Source organism: Varanus komodoensis, unplaced genomic scaffold, assembly GCF_004798865.1.
Source record: "Varanus komodoensis strain SLA01 unplaced genomic scaffold, ASM479886v1 scaffold23, whole genome shotgun sequence".
Classification (NCBI taxonomy): domain Eukaryota; kingdom Metazoa; phylum Chordata; class Lepidosauria; order Squamata; family Varanidae; genus Varanus; species Varanus komodoensis.
In genome coordinates this window covers 6,450,979-6,474,533 of record NW_025335627.1, presented here as the reverse complement: position 1 = coordinate 6,474,533, position 23,555 = coordinate 6,450,979, and the positions used below count along the sequence as shown (strand labels likewise).

The 23,555-nt window shown below is 38.8% G+C and overlaps 2 protein-coding genes across 6 annotated transcripts in view; both read right to left on the bottom strand.

Annotated features, from left to right (window-relative positions):
* The window catches only part of PGAP1 (post-GPI attachment to proteins inositol deacylase 1), a 61,593-nt gene extending 49,329 nt beyond the window's left edge, over positions 1-12,264 (bottom strand). For 4 of the 5 annotated variants that reach the window (XR_006414913.1, XM_044432030.1, XM_044432031.1 and 1 more), the window contains exon 1: positions 12,004-12,264. Coding sequence is in view for 3 of the 5 variants with exons in the window: in XM_044432030.1 (XP_044287965.1) it covers positions 12,004-12,153 (150 nt within the window). In the remaining 2 variants the exon portion in view is untranslated. Of the gene's footprint in view, positions 1-8,604; positions 8,684-12,003 lie in introns of those variants that run through there. The other variant, XM_044432033.1, reaches the window with a different exon arrangement.
* A 3,792-nt stretch (positions 12,265-16,056) lies between these two features.
* ANKRD44 (ankyrin repeat domain 44) overlaps positions 16,057-23,555 on the bottom strand; it is a 162,135-nt gene continuing 154,636 nt past the window's right edge. The window contains exon 28 of the mRNA XM_044432145.1: positions 16,057-23,051. Coding sequence (XP_044288080.1) covers positions 22,783-23,051 — 269 coding nt within the window. The 3' untranslated portion in view covers positions 16,057-22,782. The remainder of the gene's footprint in view (positions 23,052-23,555) is intronic.

Sequence of the window (23,555 nt, the reverse complement as noted above, 5' to 3'; positions counted from 1 at the left end):
TGAAATCCTTAAATGCTTTTCGAATGTATGGCTTGTTTTAAGGTAAAGTTTGTCTAATTCTCAAACAGCCCCTGTCACCTGGGTTTGCATGACAGTGCAAAGTGAGTGGAAAGTTTATTCGTTATTACATATTTCCTTATTTTCTGAAAAGCCATCCAAGTGGTATATATAACAGTGTAAAAGAGTTTAAAACAACACAGCCACAACTTAATCAAAACCAAGAACATTAAAAAGGTTAAAAAAACTTCATGATCTAAAATGATAAATTAACGTGTGTCTTTGCAACCTAAGTAACAAAAGTGGGCCCCAGTTGTAGTTCTTGAGGAAGCATATTCCATAGGTTGGGAGCAACATAGGAGTAAGCTCTTTTCACATGTGCCCAGCAATTGGGCCATATAAGCAATATTATTATTATTATTATTATTATTATTATTATTATTATTATTATTATTATTATAACATTTCTATGCCGCCCCTTGCCGAAACCTCGGGGCGGCTTACAACATGATAAAATACATTGAAATACAATAGTACATAAATACATATTGTCCAAAAGAAGGCCTCTCTTACCGATTTTGAAAACTGGGTAGGTTCATAATGAGATATTTAGGTCCTAAGTTGTTTAAGATGTTGAATTGACCCTGGAAAGTATACTCTGGAAAGGCAACCACGCAGGCCTTTCGAGACAGGTGTGGTAGGGTTACAATACCAAGCATCAGCTAGCACATTTTGCAACAATTGAAGATTTGGGCAATTTCCAAGGATAGCTCCATGCAGAATGCACTGCACTAGTATAAACAGCATGTAACCAAGGTATGGCTAACTATTGCCAAATTAGTCCAACTCAAGAAGGATCACAGCTGGCATACCAAATGTAGTTGTTCAAACACACTATTTGCTACTATCATGTCACCTTTATCTTTATCAAGCCCACTGTGTATCACTGTGTGCTCCTAGGAATAACCCCCAGCAGTAGTTAGAAATGTACAGGTCACCCATAGCTAAAGCTAGCGTATAGGGTTTTAGGAGGATGCAAGATGTTGTTTCAACCCACTGTACAATCTGGCTGGCCCCCAGTAGTTGACTGTTGATATGCCCATTCTATTTACAGAGTTAGCATCCAAGCCAGAAAGGGTGTCTCTACTATGCTTACATCATTCAACAGCCCCACTGAAGAATTCATCTTGCTCACTGGGAAGGCATGTCAGTGTTAGATGTGGGAGATTTAGGCCCAAATCTCATTTCAACCATATAGTCTTTGTTGCTTTTGAGCAAGCCATGCTGTCTGCATTTAAGTTGTATGTGCACTCATGTGCATAGGCACACATATCAGAATATGGATAGCTTAGTTCAAAGCTGTTGCAAGGATGTAGGGAATAAAGACCCAAATTCACTATATCAAAGCTATATATAGCTTTATATATAGCTATTCAGCTTGACAGTTTGCCTGATTAGGTTGCATCACCATGAAAAGATGAAACTGAATTTATATCAGGTTCAGACAGATAAATACTGGCAACACATGAATTACAGGTGTTTTAAATAATATTTTACACCAATGGCTAAAAACAGATTTCACCACCCTAATTAGATTTCAAACCAAGTACAGAATATTGTGTGGGTGTCCTCTTTCTAGAGCCCTTTAAGGTTCTTGTTTTTCCAAGACTGAAGATGATTTATAGTTTTTATTCAGAGGTGTACAGTGGTACTTTGGCTCACGAACTTAATCTGTTCCAGGACTCTGGTTGTGACTCAAACTGGTCGTGAGCCAAGTCATATTTCCCCATAAGGTTCAATGTAAATAAGGTTAATCCGTTCTATAACTATTTTTTTTTTTTTTAGCCACAAAAATTTGACGCAAAGTGACAAAGAACAAAGATCATGGCCATCTGCCCACCCCCCAGCACGACCATACTTGTGCAGGGAACATGGGTGCGATCACAGCCATCCCCCCCGCCAAGCACGAGTGCAATCGCATGAGTGCATGTTCCCTGCATGAGGCTCAGCAGGGGAGAGATGGGCGCAATTGCACTCGTCACCCAACACAGAGTTTGTGACCTAAGGCAAAATTTTCCAGTAATTTCTGTTTGAGACCTGATTTGGTCATGAAATGAGGTGTTCGCAAGTCGAAGTACCACTGTATAAGGAACTTACTACAAGATTAGCCCAACTGGATCAGTTAGGTTTTATCAAAAACAGGGAGGGGACAGAATCTCAGATTGGCTGTTTTGATTGTATTAAATATGGATAGAACTGACATAGTGGCCATGGTTTATTTGAACATGGAGAAGGCCTTGGACAAAATTTATTGGAAATTTAATCTGGCTATGTTAAAATGTATGGTTTTCTTGCAGAATTTCAGAAATGGGTAAAAATCTATATTCAACAGTAAGACCTAGGCAATGGGTTTGTCTTTTTTCTTACCTGGTACATCCTTACCAGACAGGGATGTACACTTTGCCCACTGATATTCCATCTATGTTAGATATTCCATCTATAGCATGTACTATCCAGGGATCCCAAATGCTAATGCAAATTCACAAATTTGTCCATATTTGTTTATAATGTAAATATATTTTCTGTCAGTAATCTCTTACTGTTTATCTCAAAACTCAAGTCATCTGTCCCAGGCCTGCTACAGAATTTTTTTTTTAAATGGCTACTTATCTAGCTGTTGTATGAACTGGTCAAAATCTGAACTGATATCAACTGGAGATATTCTATACACTGTAATATACTACTCTGTTTCCCCAAAAATAAGACCTAACCAGAAAATAAACCCTAGCATGATTTTTCAGGATGCTCATAATATAAGCCCTACTCCAAAAAATAATCCCCAGTTAAGATCATCAGCCAGTATTTAGTACATCTGTTGCAACACAATTTGGGGTTTGGAGAGTTATGATGATGTTGCAGAATAAGATGACATGACTGTATTTGAATAAATGTAGATTTTTGTACATGAATAAATGTATATTGTTGTATATGAAAAAATAAGACATCACCTGAAAATAAGCCCTAGTGCATCTTTTGGAGCAAAAATTAATATAAGACCCTGTCTTATTTTCAGGGAAACATGGTAGTTAATTGGCAATTTCGACTTTGTCTAGATTTCATTACTTGAGAATTCTTATTCCTTGACATATACCTCAAGCAAATATGCTAAATTTGAGTAAGCTGATCAATAAGCCCTAACAAGACATTGATTCACAGGCAACTTTAGAGCTGAATTTTTGAGGTAGTATAAATACACTCAAAATAAATGCTATACCTGAAAATGTTTATGTGATATTTTACTATTTATACCAAGAAAATATTTCCAAACCTGAATAATTTATCTCATAAATTCCCTTGTAGTTACATTCTACCATTAATATAATTGAAAAAGATGCAACTTCCAATTAAAGAGGGAGGATTTGGCTTCCTTGATCTCTTTACATCAGTGAGCCTATTTGTGAACTCAATCTTTTCTGCTTAGATAAAATTTTCTTCTTGGCCATTTTTTGAATCTTCATGCTTCACACTTCTGCCCAGACGGCATTAGATTTTCAGTGTTTCAAAACAGATAGGGTACTTCCTACAGTTATGGCAGTAACGATGTTAAAGCAGTTTGATCTATTTTCACACACTTTGGCCTTTTTGCCATTCTGCAGATGATACAAAATTGAGGGGAATAGTGAACACCCTAGAAGACAGATTGAAGATCCAGGGCTATCTAGATAAGCTTGAATCATGGCTGAAAGCAACAGAGTGAGATTCAATAGGGACAAATGCCAAGTCCTCCACGTAGGAAAAAGAAACTGAATATATTGATACAAGATGGAAAATACGTGATTCAACAGAACTGAAGAGGAAAAAGATATCAGAGTAATTGTGGACAACAGGCTAAATATGAGCCAACAATGTGATGCAGTCACAAAAAGTACAAATGTTATTGTGGGATACATTAACATAATTATTACATCCAAATCACAAGAAGTAATAATTTCCCTATACTCTTTACTCATCAGAAAGGGCCCAGAGGACGGCAACAAAACAAAACAAAATCCAGGGCTTGGAAACACTATCTTATGAGGAGAGACTGAGAGAACAGGGTATGTTCAGCCTTGAGAAGAAAAGATGGAGTGGGGACACGATATCCCTCCAGAAGTACCTCAAAGGCTGTCACAAAGAAGAAGGTCACAGCCTCTTTTCGCTGAACTCAAGTTGTAGCCCAGAGTAAGATAGCAGGAAAAGTTTCCTCACTGTCAGAGCAATAAGACAGTGAAACCAGTTGCCTAGAGAGGTCATGGGTTCCCCCACACTAGGGACATTCAAAAAGAAACTGAACAGTCTGGCAGGGAAGCAGGTTGGTCCTCAGGAATAGTGCCCAATGCACCTGCTCACAGTACCCCTTTTCAGCATCCTGCACTCCTGATGAGGATGGTTGCTGGTTGCACAACTGGGGATCCATGGCTCAGCTCACTTTGCAGGACTCTGCTGCAGGTCCCAGAGAAATGGATTCAGAAGCAGTTCATCCCAACCCTAGTAAGAGCTCATGATATGGATCAACTTGGTGACAAAAGGCTCTTAAATGTTCATGGACACTCATCTTTGTCTTAACTGTTTATGTATCTTTTGGAAGTTAATGCAAGGTCTACATAGATTGATCCTCCTCACCTTTTTGACAGCTAAAAGACTAAAATCACTACATTAGAAGGACATATGAAGACATTTGATAATAACAATGGATTGAAGACATGATAAAGATTTTGATTTTTGATTGAGTGTTCTTAAACATAATTCACCAACAAAGATGCGTGGATATCTTGCTGCTTGTATTGATGTCTATATGTAACTAAGAATAATAGTATATTTTGCCATACATAAAAATGGGGTACAGAGTATTTGTGTATTCATTATAATGTTGTTGTTCAGCTGCAAAGTCATGCCTTACTCTTCGTGACCCCATGGACAACATTTCTCCAGGTTTCCCTGTCCTCCACTATCCCCTGGAGTACACCCAAGCCCACACCACCTCTCCAGTGACCCCATCCAGCCACCTCAACCTCTGCCATCCCCTTCTCCTTTTGCCTTCAATCCTTCTCAGCATCGTGGTCCTTTCCAATGAGTCCTTCCTTCTCATTAGGTGGCCAAAGTATTTGAGCTTCAGCTTTAATACCTGACCTTTTAAAGAGCAGTCAGGGTTGATTTCCTTAAGGACTGACTGTTTCATTGTAATTCATTGAAATAGTTTCACTCAAATTCATGTAAGAAAACAAATGCTTTATTTTACCTCTCTGATTTTTCTTTTTGGTTTGATTTTTCAAGCTAATAAGACAAACTTAATTTTTAAAAGTGTGCTGCTTTGGCACTAGTCTACCTTACATGCATAAAAACTAATACTGAGGAACCCATGAATCGTACCTATTTTGAATAATATAACTGCTTCACATAACTTGGTACCCTCCAGATTTTTTCAAAGCTGACCCCCATCAGCCCCAGCCAGTGTAAACTGTAGTTCATAACAGTATTGTAGTTCTGAAGGGCACCAGTTTGGGAAAGGCCAGTTTATAACAATGCCAGATGAAAGATTCCAGTTTGCTATTACTGATAATACAGTTATACCAGATCCTAGTGGCTAAACTGAAAAATACTTGCTTCACAAATGCAAAGATTACTGGTTTTATATTAACAGCAGACATACTCTCCTACATTCTTAAATTCAAAATAGCTGAAGAGACCGTAAGACATATTCACACAATTTTGGAGATAAATATTTAGTGCTACCTGTGTGTTTATTCCAGTTCTAAAGAACACTTTAGAGCAGGGGTCCTCAAACTTTTTTTTACCAGGGGGCCAGGTGAAAGCGGCAGGTGCTGGGCGTGGACGGGAAAGGTGGTGCCAGCGGTGCACGCGGGCTGGCACGGGGGTGGCACATGCGGGCACACGCTCTGAGGCGGGAGCGGGGCGCGCAACGAGGCAAGACATGGGCGGGCGCGCGGTGAGGGAAGGCAAGGCAAGCTGGGGGAGGGGCAGTGGCTCACTTGGAAATCATTTTCTCCGAGCGAGCAAGCCACGTGTGGGGTGAGGTGGGCAGCGGCGTGGGTGCAGGCGTGCGTGCGGTTGGTCCAAATGGGCATGGCGGGCCAGTTAAATGGGCATGGCGGGCAGGATCCGGCCCCTGGGCCTTAGTTGGAGGACCCATGCTTTAGAGTGTCTACAAAATGCCAGACAGAATTAAACACTATCCTTTTCTGTGATGATCAGAACACTGGTAAATGCTTCCACAGGTTTATATACAGTCAATAACTAAAACAGGAAGACATTCTATTTAAAAATAAATAAAACAACCTGTTATGCTCAATTGGGTGGGAGAATCTGGAGTAAATTTTACTATTGGAAGCACCTTCAAAAAGTATGCCATCAAACCTGAACTGCCAGAATGAAACAAGATATGGACATGTAAGTCAACCTTTACAGGGTTCTACAGTATTGGGAGAACCAAAATGATAGTGTGATTATGCATAAACTGCCACACATTTCTGTTATAGCAAGAAAGCAATTCAACAAAACAATTACAGATTAGCAGGTGGAAAGAAGATGATTAATTAAATATGTGAATTCATTCCACAGCTCCTCATTCAGTGTTAAGAAATGCAAAAAGGGAAGATAAATTAGTATTTAATGTTTTGCTTTGTTTAAGGACAGATATAGCTAAGGTAAAAAGCTGTTGTATTGTAAATTCATGACCAAATTTCTTATCCTAAGAATTATGAACTTTGTAATACATTAAAAGAAAGGGAAAGAAATCAAAATTTATTACCTCTGCTGATAGCATTTATTCAAGAAGGGCATACATATTCTTACAAAAGAAATCTGAATTTAATATTGATCCAAACTCCACTGTCCTAGCCAATCAACCAGTACACAACAGTTCAATGGCTCTGGCTTGTACAAACTCCTTAAGTAATCAATAGTTGATGAATGGCCCTAGACAATCACCTAGGTCCAAGAAATTAAGCAAGGCAAACATAAAGTTGTTTTATCATGGTCCTGTTTAAGGAACTGTTGTAAAACATCCAGAACACTTTGGCTATTAGATGATATAAAAGTTTGAATAAATAAATAAGAAAGGAATTCTCACAACAAAAGTCAGAACTTATGGGAACCTCAGTATGAAAGAAGATTTAATACTTAAGGTACTAATCTCTGCTTAAGTTCATCAACTAATGCTGCTTACAATCAAGTATAAGGGTAGGTAACAGTCCAATTAGCCTGGCATTTTAAGTATTCTCTTTCCTTGGTGCATCTAAGTCCTTCATGCCACACTTAAAATCAGCTGTGGGAGTAAAGGACAATGAAATGGGGAAAAGAGAACACTTGCATAGATTCCTGGGCTTGTTTAACCCAAGCTGAATGAAATTAAGCAACTAAGCAGCAACATGTTTTCTACTGAACATTATATGAACTTTTAGCACAAATGTTCTCAGGGCAGCTAAAACAGTACAATCAATTAGCAAGTATCATCAGACAAACACAATAACATCAATTGATATTTTTATGGTTTCTGCTCAGAGATTTGGTTATGGGGCAGTACAAAAATGAAATAACTGAGGACAAAATACTTTAAAATTAAAAATCTCAGACATTTGGATATATAAAAAGGCCCTTGCCCAGTGCTGAAATGATAACAGTGGAAGAAACTGGAAAGCCCCTTTGCCCCGTCAGTTCCAAAGCCTTTTGGAAGACGGAGGCACTAAAAGGAAAACTTCAGATGATGTCTTAGGTAGACTGTTTTGGGGTAAGCAAATCTGAGAAGTACCTAGGTCCCTGGCATTATATGGCTTTAAAAAGATCTAATGCAGAAGTCCTATACTAATTGTAATACGTATGTAATTCTAAAGACAGCTTGTCAGAATTACAACTAAGTCAAGGATTGAAATGAACATGGACAGCCACTATGTATCAGTGCAGCACATGCATCCCTAGCTAATCTGTCTTCATGTATTCCAGTCAAACGAGGAGACCTTGTTTCCACTTCAAATCCTCTTAGCTATTACTACTAATATCACGGTAACAACACAATGCAAGTATACAAATAACAGAATACTAGTGATGTTCCAATCACACTATAAGAATCATGCTGTTTAGTTACATATACAGATCAAGAATGATGATATATATTGACACATCATGTTGATGTATTTTGGATAAGCAATAATGAATCTACTGTATACAGGGCAACAAAAGCACAGCCATAAAAGTTTGTGCCATATTTTCAAACTAGAAGCAACATAGTTCCAATTCTTGATTTTATGTATTTATTGATTACATTCCAAACTGCCCAAGAGTATAAGATAGGTAGGTAATTCAAGTTGTAATTCAATGATTTCACACCATAGTCTCCCTTTGAAATTTCTTGATTCAACAATAGCTAGTTTCAGGTCAGCAGCATGCTGGGGCAGTTGAAATGTTCTTTCAGTGGCTTCCAGATATATGCACAGTTGTGTTATTTGCATAAAACAGCCTTCAAAACCCCAAGGTTTTCTAACAAATCCATTTTGTTCACACAAAAATTATGTCACTAATTCAGTCTGTAAACATTTGCTTGTTCCAGCATACCTTAATTGGAGCTAAGTCCCAACAGAGCACAGGACCAGAAACTGTTTTAACACCCTGCTTTAGGCCCAAGACCACACAATGGGCAGCATCCAGTATTTCAACTGCTCTTCAGCTAGTTCTGAAGGATTCCACAGTTAGAAATGCAGAAACAAGAGGCAGCACTATTTTCCAGCACAGGACCTGTCAATCGAGCTCTCTTCTACCAACCTCACCTTTTTGGAAATGAATGTTTTTGCTCTTCCTGCTTGTTTTCAACACTGTCCCAAGTAAATAAACAAACAAGACTGCCATAGAATATGCCCAGTGTGTCCTTGGGCAATAAATTCCAAGGTAGGTTTCACTTTCAGTACTGGAGCACTAATACTCACCAGAGAAGTCCTGACAGCTTTAACAATCAATATATGTTGCAATCATCAACCCACTGTATAACTGTTTATTTTCAACCCAATGCACAGAACAGTTTTCCTTATCAGTTTCATACTTAAAAGATATGCTACAGAATATTTCCTCTTTCTGATCCAAAATTTCTACTTAGCAAGGTCCTAGCAATATGAAACTCAAAATCATAGAAATATGAAATTATAATAATATAAAACCTTCATATGTTCAGCACCTTGTATATTTCAGTTACATTCAGAAAACCACTATTTTAAATGCTTTGGAACATGGTAGGTTATTTTGTTTGAAGATAGAAAAAAAAAATCACTCAAACCATCTGATAAATGGTCTTTTTCAGTTTGCAGCAATGATGCCTGTGTTTATAGCTGATATTATCACACCCATTGCAAATGAAAGCTAGCTATTATTACACTGAATATCCTAAGGCAAAAAGCAGATTTCAACACCCAAATTACAATCCAAGCCAGGTGCAGAACACTGTGTGGGCGTTTTCTTCTCATGTCCTTTACAGTCCTGTCGTCCCTGCCCCCACCCCCCCAACACTGCTGAAATTGGTTTCTGAGTTTTACTTAAGCAGGGGTGCCTAAGCAGTAGGAGCGGAGACCAAAAGTGTGTACATCTCAATGTAACCAGAATGCAATTTAGACCTTATGATACCTCATACAGCTCTTTTTATTTACAAATAAAATTTAAAATCATTGTGGAAAGCAGAGGAATTAACAAACTTCACCTCTTTATTTAGGCTGACTATACACCTATGTGATGAATAAGAAAATGGGGATTAAGATTCTATTTTAGATATCAGGAGAAATGTACTTATGAGGAATTGTGAATTCTGTAACTTTAAAATCTATGAAAGGACGCATGTCTTTCAGCACCAAAACCATGAAACCTAGACAACTGAAACTTGGCACACATACTAATAGAGACCCTTAGGTATGCAGCTCTGGGATCTTTTGGTTTTGACATACATTAATTTTAATTCAATTAATTAAGACATTCTGGCTAGAGCCTGTAGCAATATATTTAGTCACTAGGAGCAGACTTCTCTAACCAGAGCATAGCTTTGCAGTTAATAGGCTATGAAGCCAAGCAAGTTGAGTATAACGCTGAATATCTGCCCCATGCCACTTCCCACTTAGGGGAATGAAGTGGACAGAACTTTTCCTCGGGGGGAGGGCTATGGGGATGCACCACAACAGGGCTATCAGCAGCCATGACATCAATCAGATGGGCTGAACACCGTCCAATGCCTAAATTCGCTTTTCCAACCCATACAATGTTGGGTCCTTTCAGAATAAAACAGATTAAAGAACAACTAAAATGGACCATATTGTGCCTAAACTGACATGATGAGAAGGGCTGCAGAGAAGCAGAAATGTTGACAAGTACAATGTTCCTCCTCCCAGTTACATTATTATGTGACAAGCTGCCTAAATTCTCTCTATTAAAGATTCAAGAACCCTTTCCTCTATAGCACTTGTCTTCACTGGCTAAGTCCTTGCCTGGAAGTGGTGTCCAACCTTATCTACAATGGGTCAAACTGTTGGGTGCATAGCTATCTTCTAAAAGGGGGATAGGAAAACAATAGCAGATGGTGTGAATGGGAGAGTACAAGATCAATCTAGATCAGTATCATAAAAGGCAAAAATGCTACACAATGTTAAATATTAGGAGTGCGTCTCAAGTGCAATTTGCAAATCAACGATGAGTTGTAGCAGGTCTGAAAGAGCTGAACACCACTCCATTTTATTATCCTTGCTACACCTGCATAAAAAAAGTCATTTATCTAAAGCAGAATTCTGGAAAACCTTCTGAGAATGAAAAAGAACAGTATGCTTTTTTATGTGGGGGGTGTGTGTGTGTAAGGAAAGTGATGTTTTTACTGTAAGTAAAATATCTGGTGCTGTTCTAATTGTTGAGGGCATATATTTAAAATAACAATTATCATGGATTGCATTAAATGCTACTGTTAACATCTCCACCTCCTCACAATCAGGTAAGTTACTAATAAATGCAGTGGTCAATTTCTAATAAGGAAGCCTAGACCTCAAGCTAGCCTGGAAAATGTGCCCTCTGAGAATTGTTACCCTTGACAGGTGGAGACCTGATGCCTTTTCACTGTTAGAAAAGAGAAGCAACTTGTTGGAGGCCATTATTATTCTGTTTCTTAAACAAATGACCCTCATAACAGGGGCTGAATCCTGGTGATCCCCCACTTAAACTAGGTAGCAAACAAACCGAAGAGATCAGTACACAATTATGTGTGAAATGGGTGGCAGAGGTGGCTACAATGAACCAAAGGGGAGCTCTATTAATGCTCATTCTGAGCCTCCTTGAGTTCACTGGAATTTACTTTGAAGTAAGACTGTTCAGTACTTCAGCTTTACAAAGCAATGTAAACACACCCTTACTCAGAAGGAAATCCCAGTGAGTCCAACAGGTTTCCCTGATTAGATGTGTTTAGGACTGTAGCTTTAATCGGTGTTTCAGTCTGACATCATGCGCACACTTACTAGGAAGCAAGCCTCGCTGAATTCAGTGGGACTTATTTCTGAGTTGACACGCCTGGAATTGCAGTCTTTGAGAGTACAGAACCAAAGAAAGGAATAACTGATTGGTGAAGGGTTAATGAAAAAGTCGAAGTAGAAAAAAGAGAGGTCGTGCGCCTTCTATATAAAAAAGAGCGAAAGTGTAACGTCCTGACGTCGACACTAATAGTTCTCACACACATGCGGGGAAAATAAGAGTCCTTGCAGCACTTTGAAAGACTTATTACATTTTTTCTGGCAGAGGCTTCCCTGGACTTCATGGGATGCAGAAGCATCCGCTCCCAGACCGTAGAGTGACCGCCGCTGGGGGACGACGAGAGGGAGAGGGCTGCTTCAAACACCTCTCCCTCAGGCAGCCCTGACGCACGCCACAGCCCGAGCCCGAGCCCGAGCCCAAGGACAGGCAGCCCGCCCGCCGCTGCTCCCCTTCTGCTCAGCAACCACTCACCAGGTACTCGGGATACTCGAACATGTAGGTCATGCTGCACCGGTTCTCCTCATACTGGAAAAGCACGTCCCGGACACCGAGCAACACGAGAGCCGCCAGCGCCCCATAAAATGCCGCCGCGGCCCCGAAGACCCTCCCCGTCCGCCACATGCCGCCCTCAGCCGTGCCGAGGACTCCTTCTCCCGCCTGGGCTCCGCCAGCTTCTCCTTGGGCCCCCCGTCGGTAGCAAGCAAACCCCTCTCCAAAGGGGCTGGGTAGGAGAGGGTGGAGCGCCGGGCCGGCAGCCTGACGGGCGGGGAGGGCGGAGTCACTTTCAAAAATTAAAGGGAAGGAAGGAAGGCGGGAAAATTCGGACCTTCGCCATATTTGGAAGGTCGGAAGAGCTGCGCACACCAACCCAGCCGCCATTTCGGGATGGGACGGCGCCATTTTGGCGGGAAAATAGAGCCCGAGGGATGAGGCGGGCCGCCATCTTGGGAGGGTTGGGAACTTGGGGGAGATGCGTTCTGGCATGTTAGGAAGGTCAGCAGACTGGCGTGGGAGCGCTGTCCTCCCTGGAAAGTCGAATTATCGCCGGTGTTTAAAATCTGAAAAGTTGCAAAGATGGTGCTTTCTCCCCGTTCTCTAAGGGTAACTCTTCAAGGTTGTTCATTAGTGAAGGAAATAGAAGAATGACAGATGTCAAGTGCATGTAATAAAGTACCCCGAAACACGTACAATTTGACTTGAAAGGACACTTAAAAATAGGCCCTAGCATTAAAAACAGCAGCACGACAAATTGAGAATTTTCAGACTGTCACTGCCCTGTTTTAAAAGGCTGTCCTGTTATTCATAAGTGGTCTGGCATGGGGTTGATGAAGAAACTTTGCAGCTCTCTAGGATCGGACATGACTTCCCGACTAACAACAACAGCAACAACAACAGGTTCTTAACATATTGTCAAAAAGCACCTGAAGAAGTCAATGCAGGGTTAGACAACTTAATTCCCCTCAGATTGGTTGGCCCACAGGTCCCGAAATTCCTGATTATAAGGTATGCTTACCAAAGTTTGTGGGAATTCAAATCCAAAACTTCTGTAAGGTACACCAGGTTGAAAAAAGCTTGTCTAGGGTAATGGTCCCTCTTGGATGCACACCTTAATGTAGTGAGGGGGTTATGGAGCCTAGAGCAATGCCACCAGGTTGTTGGATGGTCTCACCAGGTTGGTCTCATAGCAGGGCCAAGGTGCAATGGTCAAAGCAGTGACACTAGACTAAGATGCACCCACCCGTCACATCAGCAGAAGAGAATGGATATCCCTAACAGTGTTGGGGACTGAGAAACTCCTGAATGGCAGCTAATGGGCAGCAGTGGTAGCTGAAGGCAACAACAGCAGAACATCTTTCACAGACAACAGCAGTGATGCTCAAGCTAACTCTGGTTAGTTCTGCACAGAAGAAAACAATGGTAAACCGCTTCTGAACATTCTTCCCTGAAAATCCCAAGGATGCAACAATCCAAAATGCGAGATAATGCTAGAACATGAGACTCCCAAGACAGAAGGCCCTCAAACAGCTCCTGGGCAAGAACAAAGGACAAGTACCATTAGTGCTGTTGCTAATGATGCCACTAGATCAAAGCCACAAGTAAATCTAGTGGCCGACATGCACAGAATTGAAATGAAAGTCTGATGCTACACAATACATAGAATTGGAACACAGAATGTGAGAAGTATGAATCAAGGCAAACTGAAAACTAAAGCACGAAATGGAACAGCTAAACATCACAATACTTGGAATGAGCAAACTAAAGTAGACCAAAACGGGATATTTTCAATAGGCAAAGTGTTTCACTCTGAGACTGGAACTGACGAACTTAGGGGAAAAAAATGAGATGGCTCTAATACTAAGGCAAGATTTAACACAAGAAATGAGGCTATAATACAAAATCTGACTGAATATTATCAATCAGAATGTGTGAAAATTTAAATCTATACTCCAACAACAGATGCTGAAGAAGAAATCAAAAACATTTATGCAAGTGTCCAAGAAGAAACTGATGATGCACCAAAACCAAGACATGATGATCATCGTAGGTGACTGGAACGCAAAAGTAGGAAGCAAAGCAGAATTCAGTCTTGTGAAATAATCTGACCTAAGCATAAGAAATAAACCAGGATAACAGCTCATAGGATTTTATGAAGCCAGCCATCTATTTATTGTGAATACCTGTGTCAGGCAACCGGTCAGATGACTGTACACATGGACATCACCACAAAGCCAATACAGAAATCAAATAGACTATGGTTGAGAAGAGCACTCTATGCTTTACAAACTACAGCAAAACTTTTGACTGTGTGGATCTTTAGAAACTATAGATGATCCTGGAAGAAATGGGTATACCTAAGCCCTAGATCATCCTAATGCATAGCTTGTATTGTGGCCAAGAGTTGTTAAGACAGAATATGGAGAAATAGAACAGTTACCTATAAGCAAAGGCATTGGATCAGGGTATAATTTATCTCCCCACCTTTTCAGACTGTATACAGAACATATAATAAGGGAAGCTGGGTTAAAATTGGAAGAAGATATGTCAACAATGTAACTACTGGCAGTAAGCAGAAATGAACTGAATCAACTGCTGATGAAAGTGCCAAAGCAGGACTGTGGCTAAATATTAATAACCATCAAGACTACAAAAGAATTACAGAAACTGTCAACAGTGAAGAAATCGAAATTGTGAATGATTTTGCATATCTTGGCTCTGTCATCAATTCAAAGGGAGACTGCAGCCAAGAAATTAGAAGACTGAAGCTTGGAAGGGCAGCAATGGAAGAACAAGAAAAGATTATCAAGTGTAAGGATGTTTCACTGAGATCAAGGACAAGATCATCCAGATGATTGTATTCCAAATCACTATGTAAGGGCATGAAAGCTGCATAGTGGAGAAAACTGATGCATTAAAAACATGATACTGGAGGAGAGCTTTGGGAGAAATCCTAAAGGAATCCATCCCTCTAGTATTAGTGGACTTCCTCTCATGCTTAGCTAAGTCTTTCAAAGCAAACCAACTTGAGAGGAAGTGCACAAATACTTGTGGAACAAAGGTTGCAGGACTAACATTCTGCAGGACTTACTAGAGAAGAGAATGCTGCTAGAGAAAGCTGAAGACAAGAAGAAAAGGAAGACCAAATATGAGGTAAATTGACTCCATCAAGGAAGCCATAGTTTACAAGAGCGGTGAAGAACAGACCACTTTGGAGGACAGTCATTCATAGGGTTGCCCTGAGCTGAAGAAGACCTGACAGCACTTAAAAACAACAAGCTAATAGACCCCATAGAGCAAGTACTAAACCAACAAAGAAGGCAATCAGTATGTTTACATCAGAATTAGGGATATAAGATATGCAATATATTAGGATTTTAGAAGACTAAATCAGCACCTTTACAGTCTTAGTTCTAAAGCCTTTTCACAGAGAAAAGAAACTTGGTGAACTTTGATCCAAATTCAACTCTGACTATAAAACCTTGTAACAAGTCTATACAATCATAAATTCCAAAAACCAAGTTTGAAACAGGCCAAGCACACATTATATCTTCTCCATCGTTGTTAGAGGACTGGCAAAAGTTCACCTTCTTGGCTGTAATTCATGCAAGCAAGTTGGAAAAGTAGAGGCAACAGTTTATGCAGTTATACTACCATCAGTCTCCTGTGCCTACACTGGGGACAAGTCCAGATTGGCATATTAACCTTTAGATACACTCCAAAAGTATGTTGCTGCTCACATAATGTTGGAAACTGGAGAAGGAGGCAACTGGGGTGTTCAGTGAAAAGGAAAGGAAATCTATGCTGAGGGAAGACAGGGAGATTGTAAAGGTGCTGAATGAATAGTTTGCATAGGTTTTTGTTGCTGGATAGAGTAGATATATGTGCCGAGCAGACTTTTTTGCAGAAAAGATTTAGGGTGTTAAGAAAAATGACAATAGTAATAGGAAAACATGAGAAGTTTCTGAGTAAAGGACAAGGACATCTGTTTCCCTATCCCATACGATTCAGTGCATGAAGGAGAATGATAGTGTTTTATGGGATAGAAGCATGCTTTAAGAACAGAGACAAGCAGTAGTGGCAAATGATTAAGTTTAGGATTTGTAGACAAAGTAAAAAGTAACAGTTCCCACCTGAGAGTTTCTAAATACAGGGCCTTTTATGTGATAGTTTATCCTTTGGAACAGTCTGCTTTATTTGGAATCCTACTTCTCAGTCTGTACAAAGAGAGTTCTTTTTCAATATGCTTTAATTCTCAGACTTTGATAGTTTCTAGGTTGTTGGGGGTGACAAACTTATTATGGATGTTGTATATTTGACAGGATAATGAAAATTTATATTTTGCTGTTAAGTTGTTGTTAATGCCATAAATACTAGCAATTGATTAATCATCAACAACTAATAGTTATTGATTTTAATATTACACAGATTGTGTTTTATAAGACATTTTTAAAAAATCAATCAGCAAACATGATTGTTTATATTCTGTTATTATGCATTTTATAATGTGTGCATGTATACAAAACCCTTAAAATATGGAGAAGTACTGACAAACACACTCAGGTTTTGCCACAAGATTTATACCATTTATTTGTAAAAATATGCATCTGAATGCATTTCAATACTCATTTGCAGAAAGGATACTCCATTACATTTAATACAGCATTCAGTAGTTGAAAAAGATATTAAACTGTGCTTGAATAAGTTCAGGATCCAATTAATCTGTTATACTCATTTCGTACAACCAGGTTATTTAACTCCTTTGTAAGTTGTTAAAGTTCTGTTTACATTTTTAAAAATATCAACAAACTCACTGAAACCATTTAACAATATTTCATATTGTTTATTACAAACATTTTATACAAAATGTAACACTGTCACCAGATTCATATCACCATGGTTTGTAAAGATATATTGCACATGCTAAAAGCATAAAATATGAAGACAAAACTACCAAAAACATTAGATATTGGCTTTTTAATATGTATATCACTGCATTACAAACACATATAATTGTATTTTATACACACTCAAGATTGTCACCATTTTAAAACACCCTTCCCAATAACACTGACCTAAGGTTTGCTTTGTGTAATAAGAAAATGTTTGCAGCACTTCAAAAAGTTATCCACAATTCCTATACAAATTTAGCATATTAATTTTCATGTTAACACAAGCAGATTTTTAAAATAAAAACACATTCAAATTAAGTTTTGAAATGAAAATGTATAGGTATTATATCGCTTCAGTATCACTCGAATGAAAGAAAGACATAATCACAATACATACCCAGCATACACAAATATAAAAAGGCACTCTAAAAGGTTTTTTTATATGATGAAACCCAGATACATTATCAAGTTTCTAAAGAGAGTAGACAAGAAATTAAGTTTTAAGCATTAGTCACAATCCATAGTTAAGGACAGCAGATGTTTGCTGTAAAAAGTACCAAAATGTAACATGGTGGCCTTTTAGTAGTGATAAACAGAAATCCCCTGAGCTATTTCATCCTACAGTTCAAACAATAGAGACCAGCAAGCAGTAAATGTCATGCATTATAACCCTGCAGTTGAAGTTTCACAAAAATTAAATACTTGTTGTCAACACAGAAATGTGGGTGTAGACAGGATGCATGCATTACTTCTCGTGGTCATGCTTCTCAGTCTGAAACACATTTACCAGAAAGCAAATCCCACTACTTTCAGTGGAACAAACAGAGTGCTTAGTCTCTGACATTTTTTTAAAAAATCCAAGCAAGACCAAACCTGATATTTACTACAGTTTAAGTACAGTACCTTGTTTGCTACAAAACAGTATTGCCATTTAGTGAAGGGAACAATTAGAGTGTAATCTATATCCCACTTAAGTTGATTGTAAATATTTTTTTTTATGATCATGGAATGCACTTTTTTTTTAAATACCCAAATGACACACTATCAAAAATACTGTGAGGTCATTATTCAAAGCATTGTTATTCTAATACATTTGCAATTCGGGATAGGGAAAAAAGGAATTACACAACATGCAACCCAATTTTAATGTGTGAACTTGGAATTAAGTCTTGCTTTGTTCTGTGGGGCTTACATCTGTATATTGGAACAGAGGATTACAGCCTTGAAGAAAAGATAATCCTGTAAATATATCCAATTGATATCTTAAAGAGTACATCCAAATAAAAAGTCACCATAGTGCAGCAATCTTATTCAACCCTGTGTTCTCTAGATGCATTGGATTACAACTCCCATCATCTTCCATCAGCATCACTATTGGCAAAGCTGCTATAGAGTGACTAATGTGAAGAGTGACTTATGCTTGTACAATGGGATATCCCCTCCTATTCTCCCAACTTTCAAATCAAGGTGGTTCAAACTTCTCCCTAAAAGAAGTCCTTTAAATAATAATTAGCCCAGAATTAAGAAGAAACTACTACTTATTTTCTACTCAGTTCTACAGACTAAGCGGTTCTTTCTAAGTACTAAGCAAGTCTTATCTCTAAGTACTGTTCAGCAGTATTCTAGAATGTCTGTTTTGATTATGAAAAGATACTAAGAGGAAAAACTTATTACTGTATTTAGATGCTAGGATTTCCCAGTGAAGGAAAATATAAGAATCACTGAAGTTCTTAATGAAAGAGGATTTCCATTTCAGTTTCAAGGATTGGTTGGGAGGTGTGGGGGAAAAACTCCTTCCATTTCACAATTCCTACCAATCAGATCTGCAGCAGCTAGACAAAATATAGTGGACAGGAATACTATGATTGGCAATCATTTTGATATGTATGTTTTTGTTCCTCTCAGACTCTCTCCTGATCCAGCAAAGCATATATTATAATTATAGCAATTTTTGATGTCACTGATTGACATCAAAAGATTACTTTTTCTTATTAAATTTCAAAATTTCAGTCTTTTATGTATTTGTCAAAAGCTGATCGGTAACCTCCCAGATTATGCATATCTCTTTCTTGTGCTTGCTGCAGGATCTGATGTATGAATTCTCAACCCTTCCAGACAACACAGGCTTTACCATGTCCCACCAGGCTAGTCAGAAGTTACTAGAGCATTACATTCCCTCCTTCCCTCTCGAAGTAGATTTAAAAAACAACTTCCTGCTCATGTTCATGTTCTGAGAATGGTAAGCCTGAGCTGTTCCAGTAAGTAACTGCTGGTGTTCTAACTATTAGATGAGCCTTTGCATCTTGCAGTCATGGATTCATTGCAGAATCTTAATAGTGGGATTTATGGGGCACTTTACAGGCTTTTTCTCAGGATCTTAGTGGAAGCAAGACCCCTAACTAATGGTGACTTCTTGCATTACAGTCCCTAGTCAAGGAAAAGTGTAGGCTTAAACAAATTCCCAGTTTCTACTTGTGTGTGATCCATTTAGCATTTAACTGCAGTTGTGGCTTGACACATGAATGACCGAAAGCTAACACAAGGAAGTTAGTGCCCTACCTCCAACATAATTCTCCCTTCTACTTTAAAACAAACCTACAATTGCCACTCATTGATTGTCAGGGGTTAAAGAACCCAGAAGCAACCCAACAACTCATGGGTTTAACCCCTAACAACCAGAATGCCCAGCTTTGGATGTCACACTAACAACCTACCAATAGAACAAGGCAGTGCGCACACTAATGCTAGATTTTGGCAATTTGTGGGTCAATTAACCCAAGATTGCCTTAACATGTGAACCAGGCTTTTGTGTTAAAGTGGGAAGTGATGCATGCACCCTTAATGTCCAATGTGGTCCACATTTATTTTGTACTTTGGTATTGCTAACAGAGTGCAAAATGTGAAGTAAAAAACTCTTAAGACTTGGGATTGACTCCAGATTTAGGCACATGCAACTGGATGGGTAGAAGCAGTCCTCATTCAATTTTCCCTACCACAGCCCCTCCAACCTGCTAAAAACATTACCAGAGGGTTCAGAGAATGGGGATGAGCTGTGGTTTTTTGTTTCCAAAAAATCAGGTAGAGGCACTTTCCATAAGTGGAGCCCTTCCATTCAGGGAAGGCAGATCATGGCTAGAAGGACAGTTTGTCTGGCAAGGTGAGAAAGCTCCCCATCTTCATGTAAACTGCCCTTCTAGACATTGCATTCAGAATCTGACTTCCATGTAACTGTGGTTTAATTAACCCATGAATTGCCAGAATCTAACAAGTGGGAGTTACTTTCCTGCCTGCAGCGCAATAACCACTTCATTTTGAGTTAACAATATGCAGTTGTTCCCTTCATCACTTGGCTAAGACTAAAAGTATTCCAGAACTGAGCTGGGTTTTGGAAAACCCAGCTTTTTGTATACAGAAGGAAAACTGTAAGTGGCTGAAATGTGGGAACACTGTTTATTACCAAGAAGATGACAATCTTCTAGGAGGACTAGATTACTCTTTCTGCAATGAAAAGTGCACCTAGGCTCAAAATATACTGTGTGCTGTTGTATGAAGATATAGTCTCAAATTGAAATCTTTTCTGTTTGTAAATCTCTGTGGCAAGGAGATCAATATATCTTGCTTTAATGAGAAAGGAGTAACAATTCCCTTCTGCCTCCATAGTCCACCCTTTGGTTTGTACTATGAAATGTGGAGAACTGTTTCCTTATGTAGGGACAGATTCACTATAGATTTTTTTTCTGTGTGTTCTCTGCTCTAGCAACCAGCGACAACCTGAGTTATTTTATTACCTGATGCAAAGAACAGAGATTTCCCCCTTTCCATGTGTAGGAATAAACTCAGCTGGCAAGTGAATTTTACTTGAACATTGATGTTTGCAGAGTGCACTTCCACCACTCCTGAGGGAAACAGACTAATTAGCAGATGCAGGACAAGGTGTGTGGCACCCATGACTCTGTCCTCCAGCAGAGGAAAGCAACTAGGGATTCAGGTGAGACAAGCAGGGAACTACCACTGCTGCTCCCAAAACTGCTGTCCGAGGCAGTTCCCTTCACTCCTTGGCTAATGATAGGGCCAGTCCTACTGGCAATGATTGCTATTTATTCACAAAGCAAACACTTTCAGTCCCCTGACAAATTGGGTATGAACAAAGCTTGTTTTTACATTATTCCCTATCTTGGTGTATAAGAACAACAACAACAAAGTAGCCACATCCTCTGCCCATTCTTTCTATCAAACTCAGCATACTAGGCTGCCTGAATTCATAGCTAATAAAGACATAAAAGAACTTAAAAAGAGAACAAACCATGGTCATTTTTTCTGGGCACTTGTTTCATTTCAAATAAATATAAACACATTTAACATTAAAAGTATGAACATTATCTAGTCTGAAAAAATAAACTGTGATCAACACATCACCATCAGTTACAAATGTCAAAGAATCAACTAGAAATTTGTGTCTTTAAGTGTACAATACAGCCAAGACTCCTATTACAGAAAACACTGTGTGCATTTGTGATTAGAAAAGTTACTTGCATTATTAAAAAAATAGTAAAGTCTTCCCATTTAAGATACTGATGCCTTTTGGTCCTCATGGTACAGCTGATTAGTTCTTTGTATTTTAAGAGTCTCATTCTTCTTTCTGTATATCTTTCTCAGGCGAGGAACAGGGTCCATTTGACCTAGAAGCTTTGGCAGAAGGAGTAGATATTCATAATGCAGATGTTTAGTAAGTAAGCTGATGCCAGCAGGCCTTTTTAGCATATCATAATTCCCTTATGCACTTCTTGATGTTTGCTTGGTTTTTCCACTTTTGTGTGTTTTGGTTTCATCTGTCGTATCTTAGCACAGTAATGATAATTACAAATAAAAGTAATTTGATATTACTCAGATGCTGCAAAATTTTAAAACCAGACAGTGCTTAAGATAAAAACCACATTGCAGGTTCAAGATCCTAAAATCAAAGATCTATTCAAATCGGCAAATATGAATTATTTAGGTACATTATCAATTTGTAGCTGATTTTTCTTAGGGCATATCTTTGTCTGACAGCACAGGTGACACAAGTTCCTAGGGACCCTTAACTGTGGAGTGCAAATAAACCATGCAAGTTTGTACCAAATAATAAAAAGTAAGGCAAATCAAATCTGCCTTACCAATAATCTCTTTGCTGCAATTGGCTATTGGCTTGTGCCTGAGGCAGGCAAGATTTGGTCCTAAATATTGTCAAATTGTAAAGGAAAGTGTAGCTAATGTCTTTTAAAAGTGCCTTTTGTGTATTTAAGTGCTCAATAGATGTGGAATTTAGAACATTAAATTTCCATATAAAGCAGTGATACTGGCAGTTCCTAAAAACAAAACAAACAAAAACACTTGTGGCTTTACCTTTGGTTTGTATAACAAAGTTATCTAAAAACTATAAAACGGACAAAAGGTGAACAGAGTTGTGAGCTTCTTTCTATGAACTATGAACACTGTGCAGGAAAAATGTATTTATGTCAACAGTATAGTATAATTAACACAATAATATATACACCACAGTTCCCTGTTTACTTGTGCTGTCAAAACAGAAAAAGGCAGCTTTTTCTTTCTGCATAAAATAGGAGGTAGAATCTTCCACAGGAGCCCTTAGGGCCTATGAAAAACTGGAAAGAGCTGGAAGTAGTAGAACATTAACAAGAATGTATTTCCACCCCCAAGGCTCTACTTTTCTGAAAGTAGCTGCAACAGTAAGACTTTCATTGTCTAATTTTACTAATTCCAGACATAAGTGAAGGTTAACCATAACTCCGGAATTCAGGTCTTTTAAAGAAAAATACCAACTAAAATCCAAATGCAACTGAGTCAGGAACATTGTATGCTCAAGTCAAAATGTTTCAGAATCAGAATCATTTTCATTGTATCCATTTTCTGCTCCTACATCATTACTCAGGGGTTTACTATAGGAGTTAATGGTGCTACTCATATTGGAGCTATTGCAGAGATGAGTCCTGCTCAAATTGTCTTTTTTTAAAGAAACGAAGTTGAGAGCCGTCATTGTACTGGAAGGAGAAAAAGGCATCATGGTGGCCAAAATGAGTGCCAGGCAGTCAGCCACGTCTTTGTTAGGAGCGCAAGCCAGGGCTGGTGTATGACCTGGGCACAAATGCAGACAAAGCAATGGTTAGTACTAGGGGTATGAGGAAGATATCTGAGCATTCCTCAGATACATCTCTAGATGGGACATAGCCTGGAGATGTATATTTAGTCACAATCACAGCAGGCAAGGCGATGTTACTTTTAAAAATTAGGCATGCTGGGGAAGTACGCAATTCATGAAGCTAATATGATCATAACAAGCACTATTTTTTAGGGGGGAAAAGCAGCAGGCAATTTACAGCCTCCACAAAATGAAACAAACGCAAGTAAACTACATTCTACAAAGCCAATTGATTTTTTAAAATTTTATGAACTCAGACAGCTTTAGCTTCAATTCATATGATGAGTAACTCCCATCCTGAGATCAATGACTTTCAAAAGTTAATGTACAATGTTTAATGTACAATACCTGACATTTTAAAACATACATTACTATTTTTATACATACTTTCACATAATCATATGGCTAAAATAAATAAGAGCAATAATGAATAGATGATT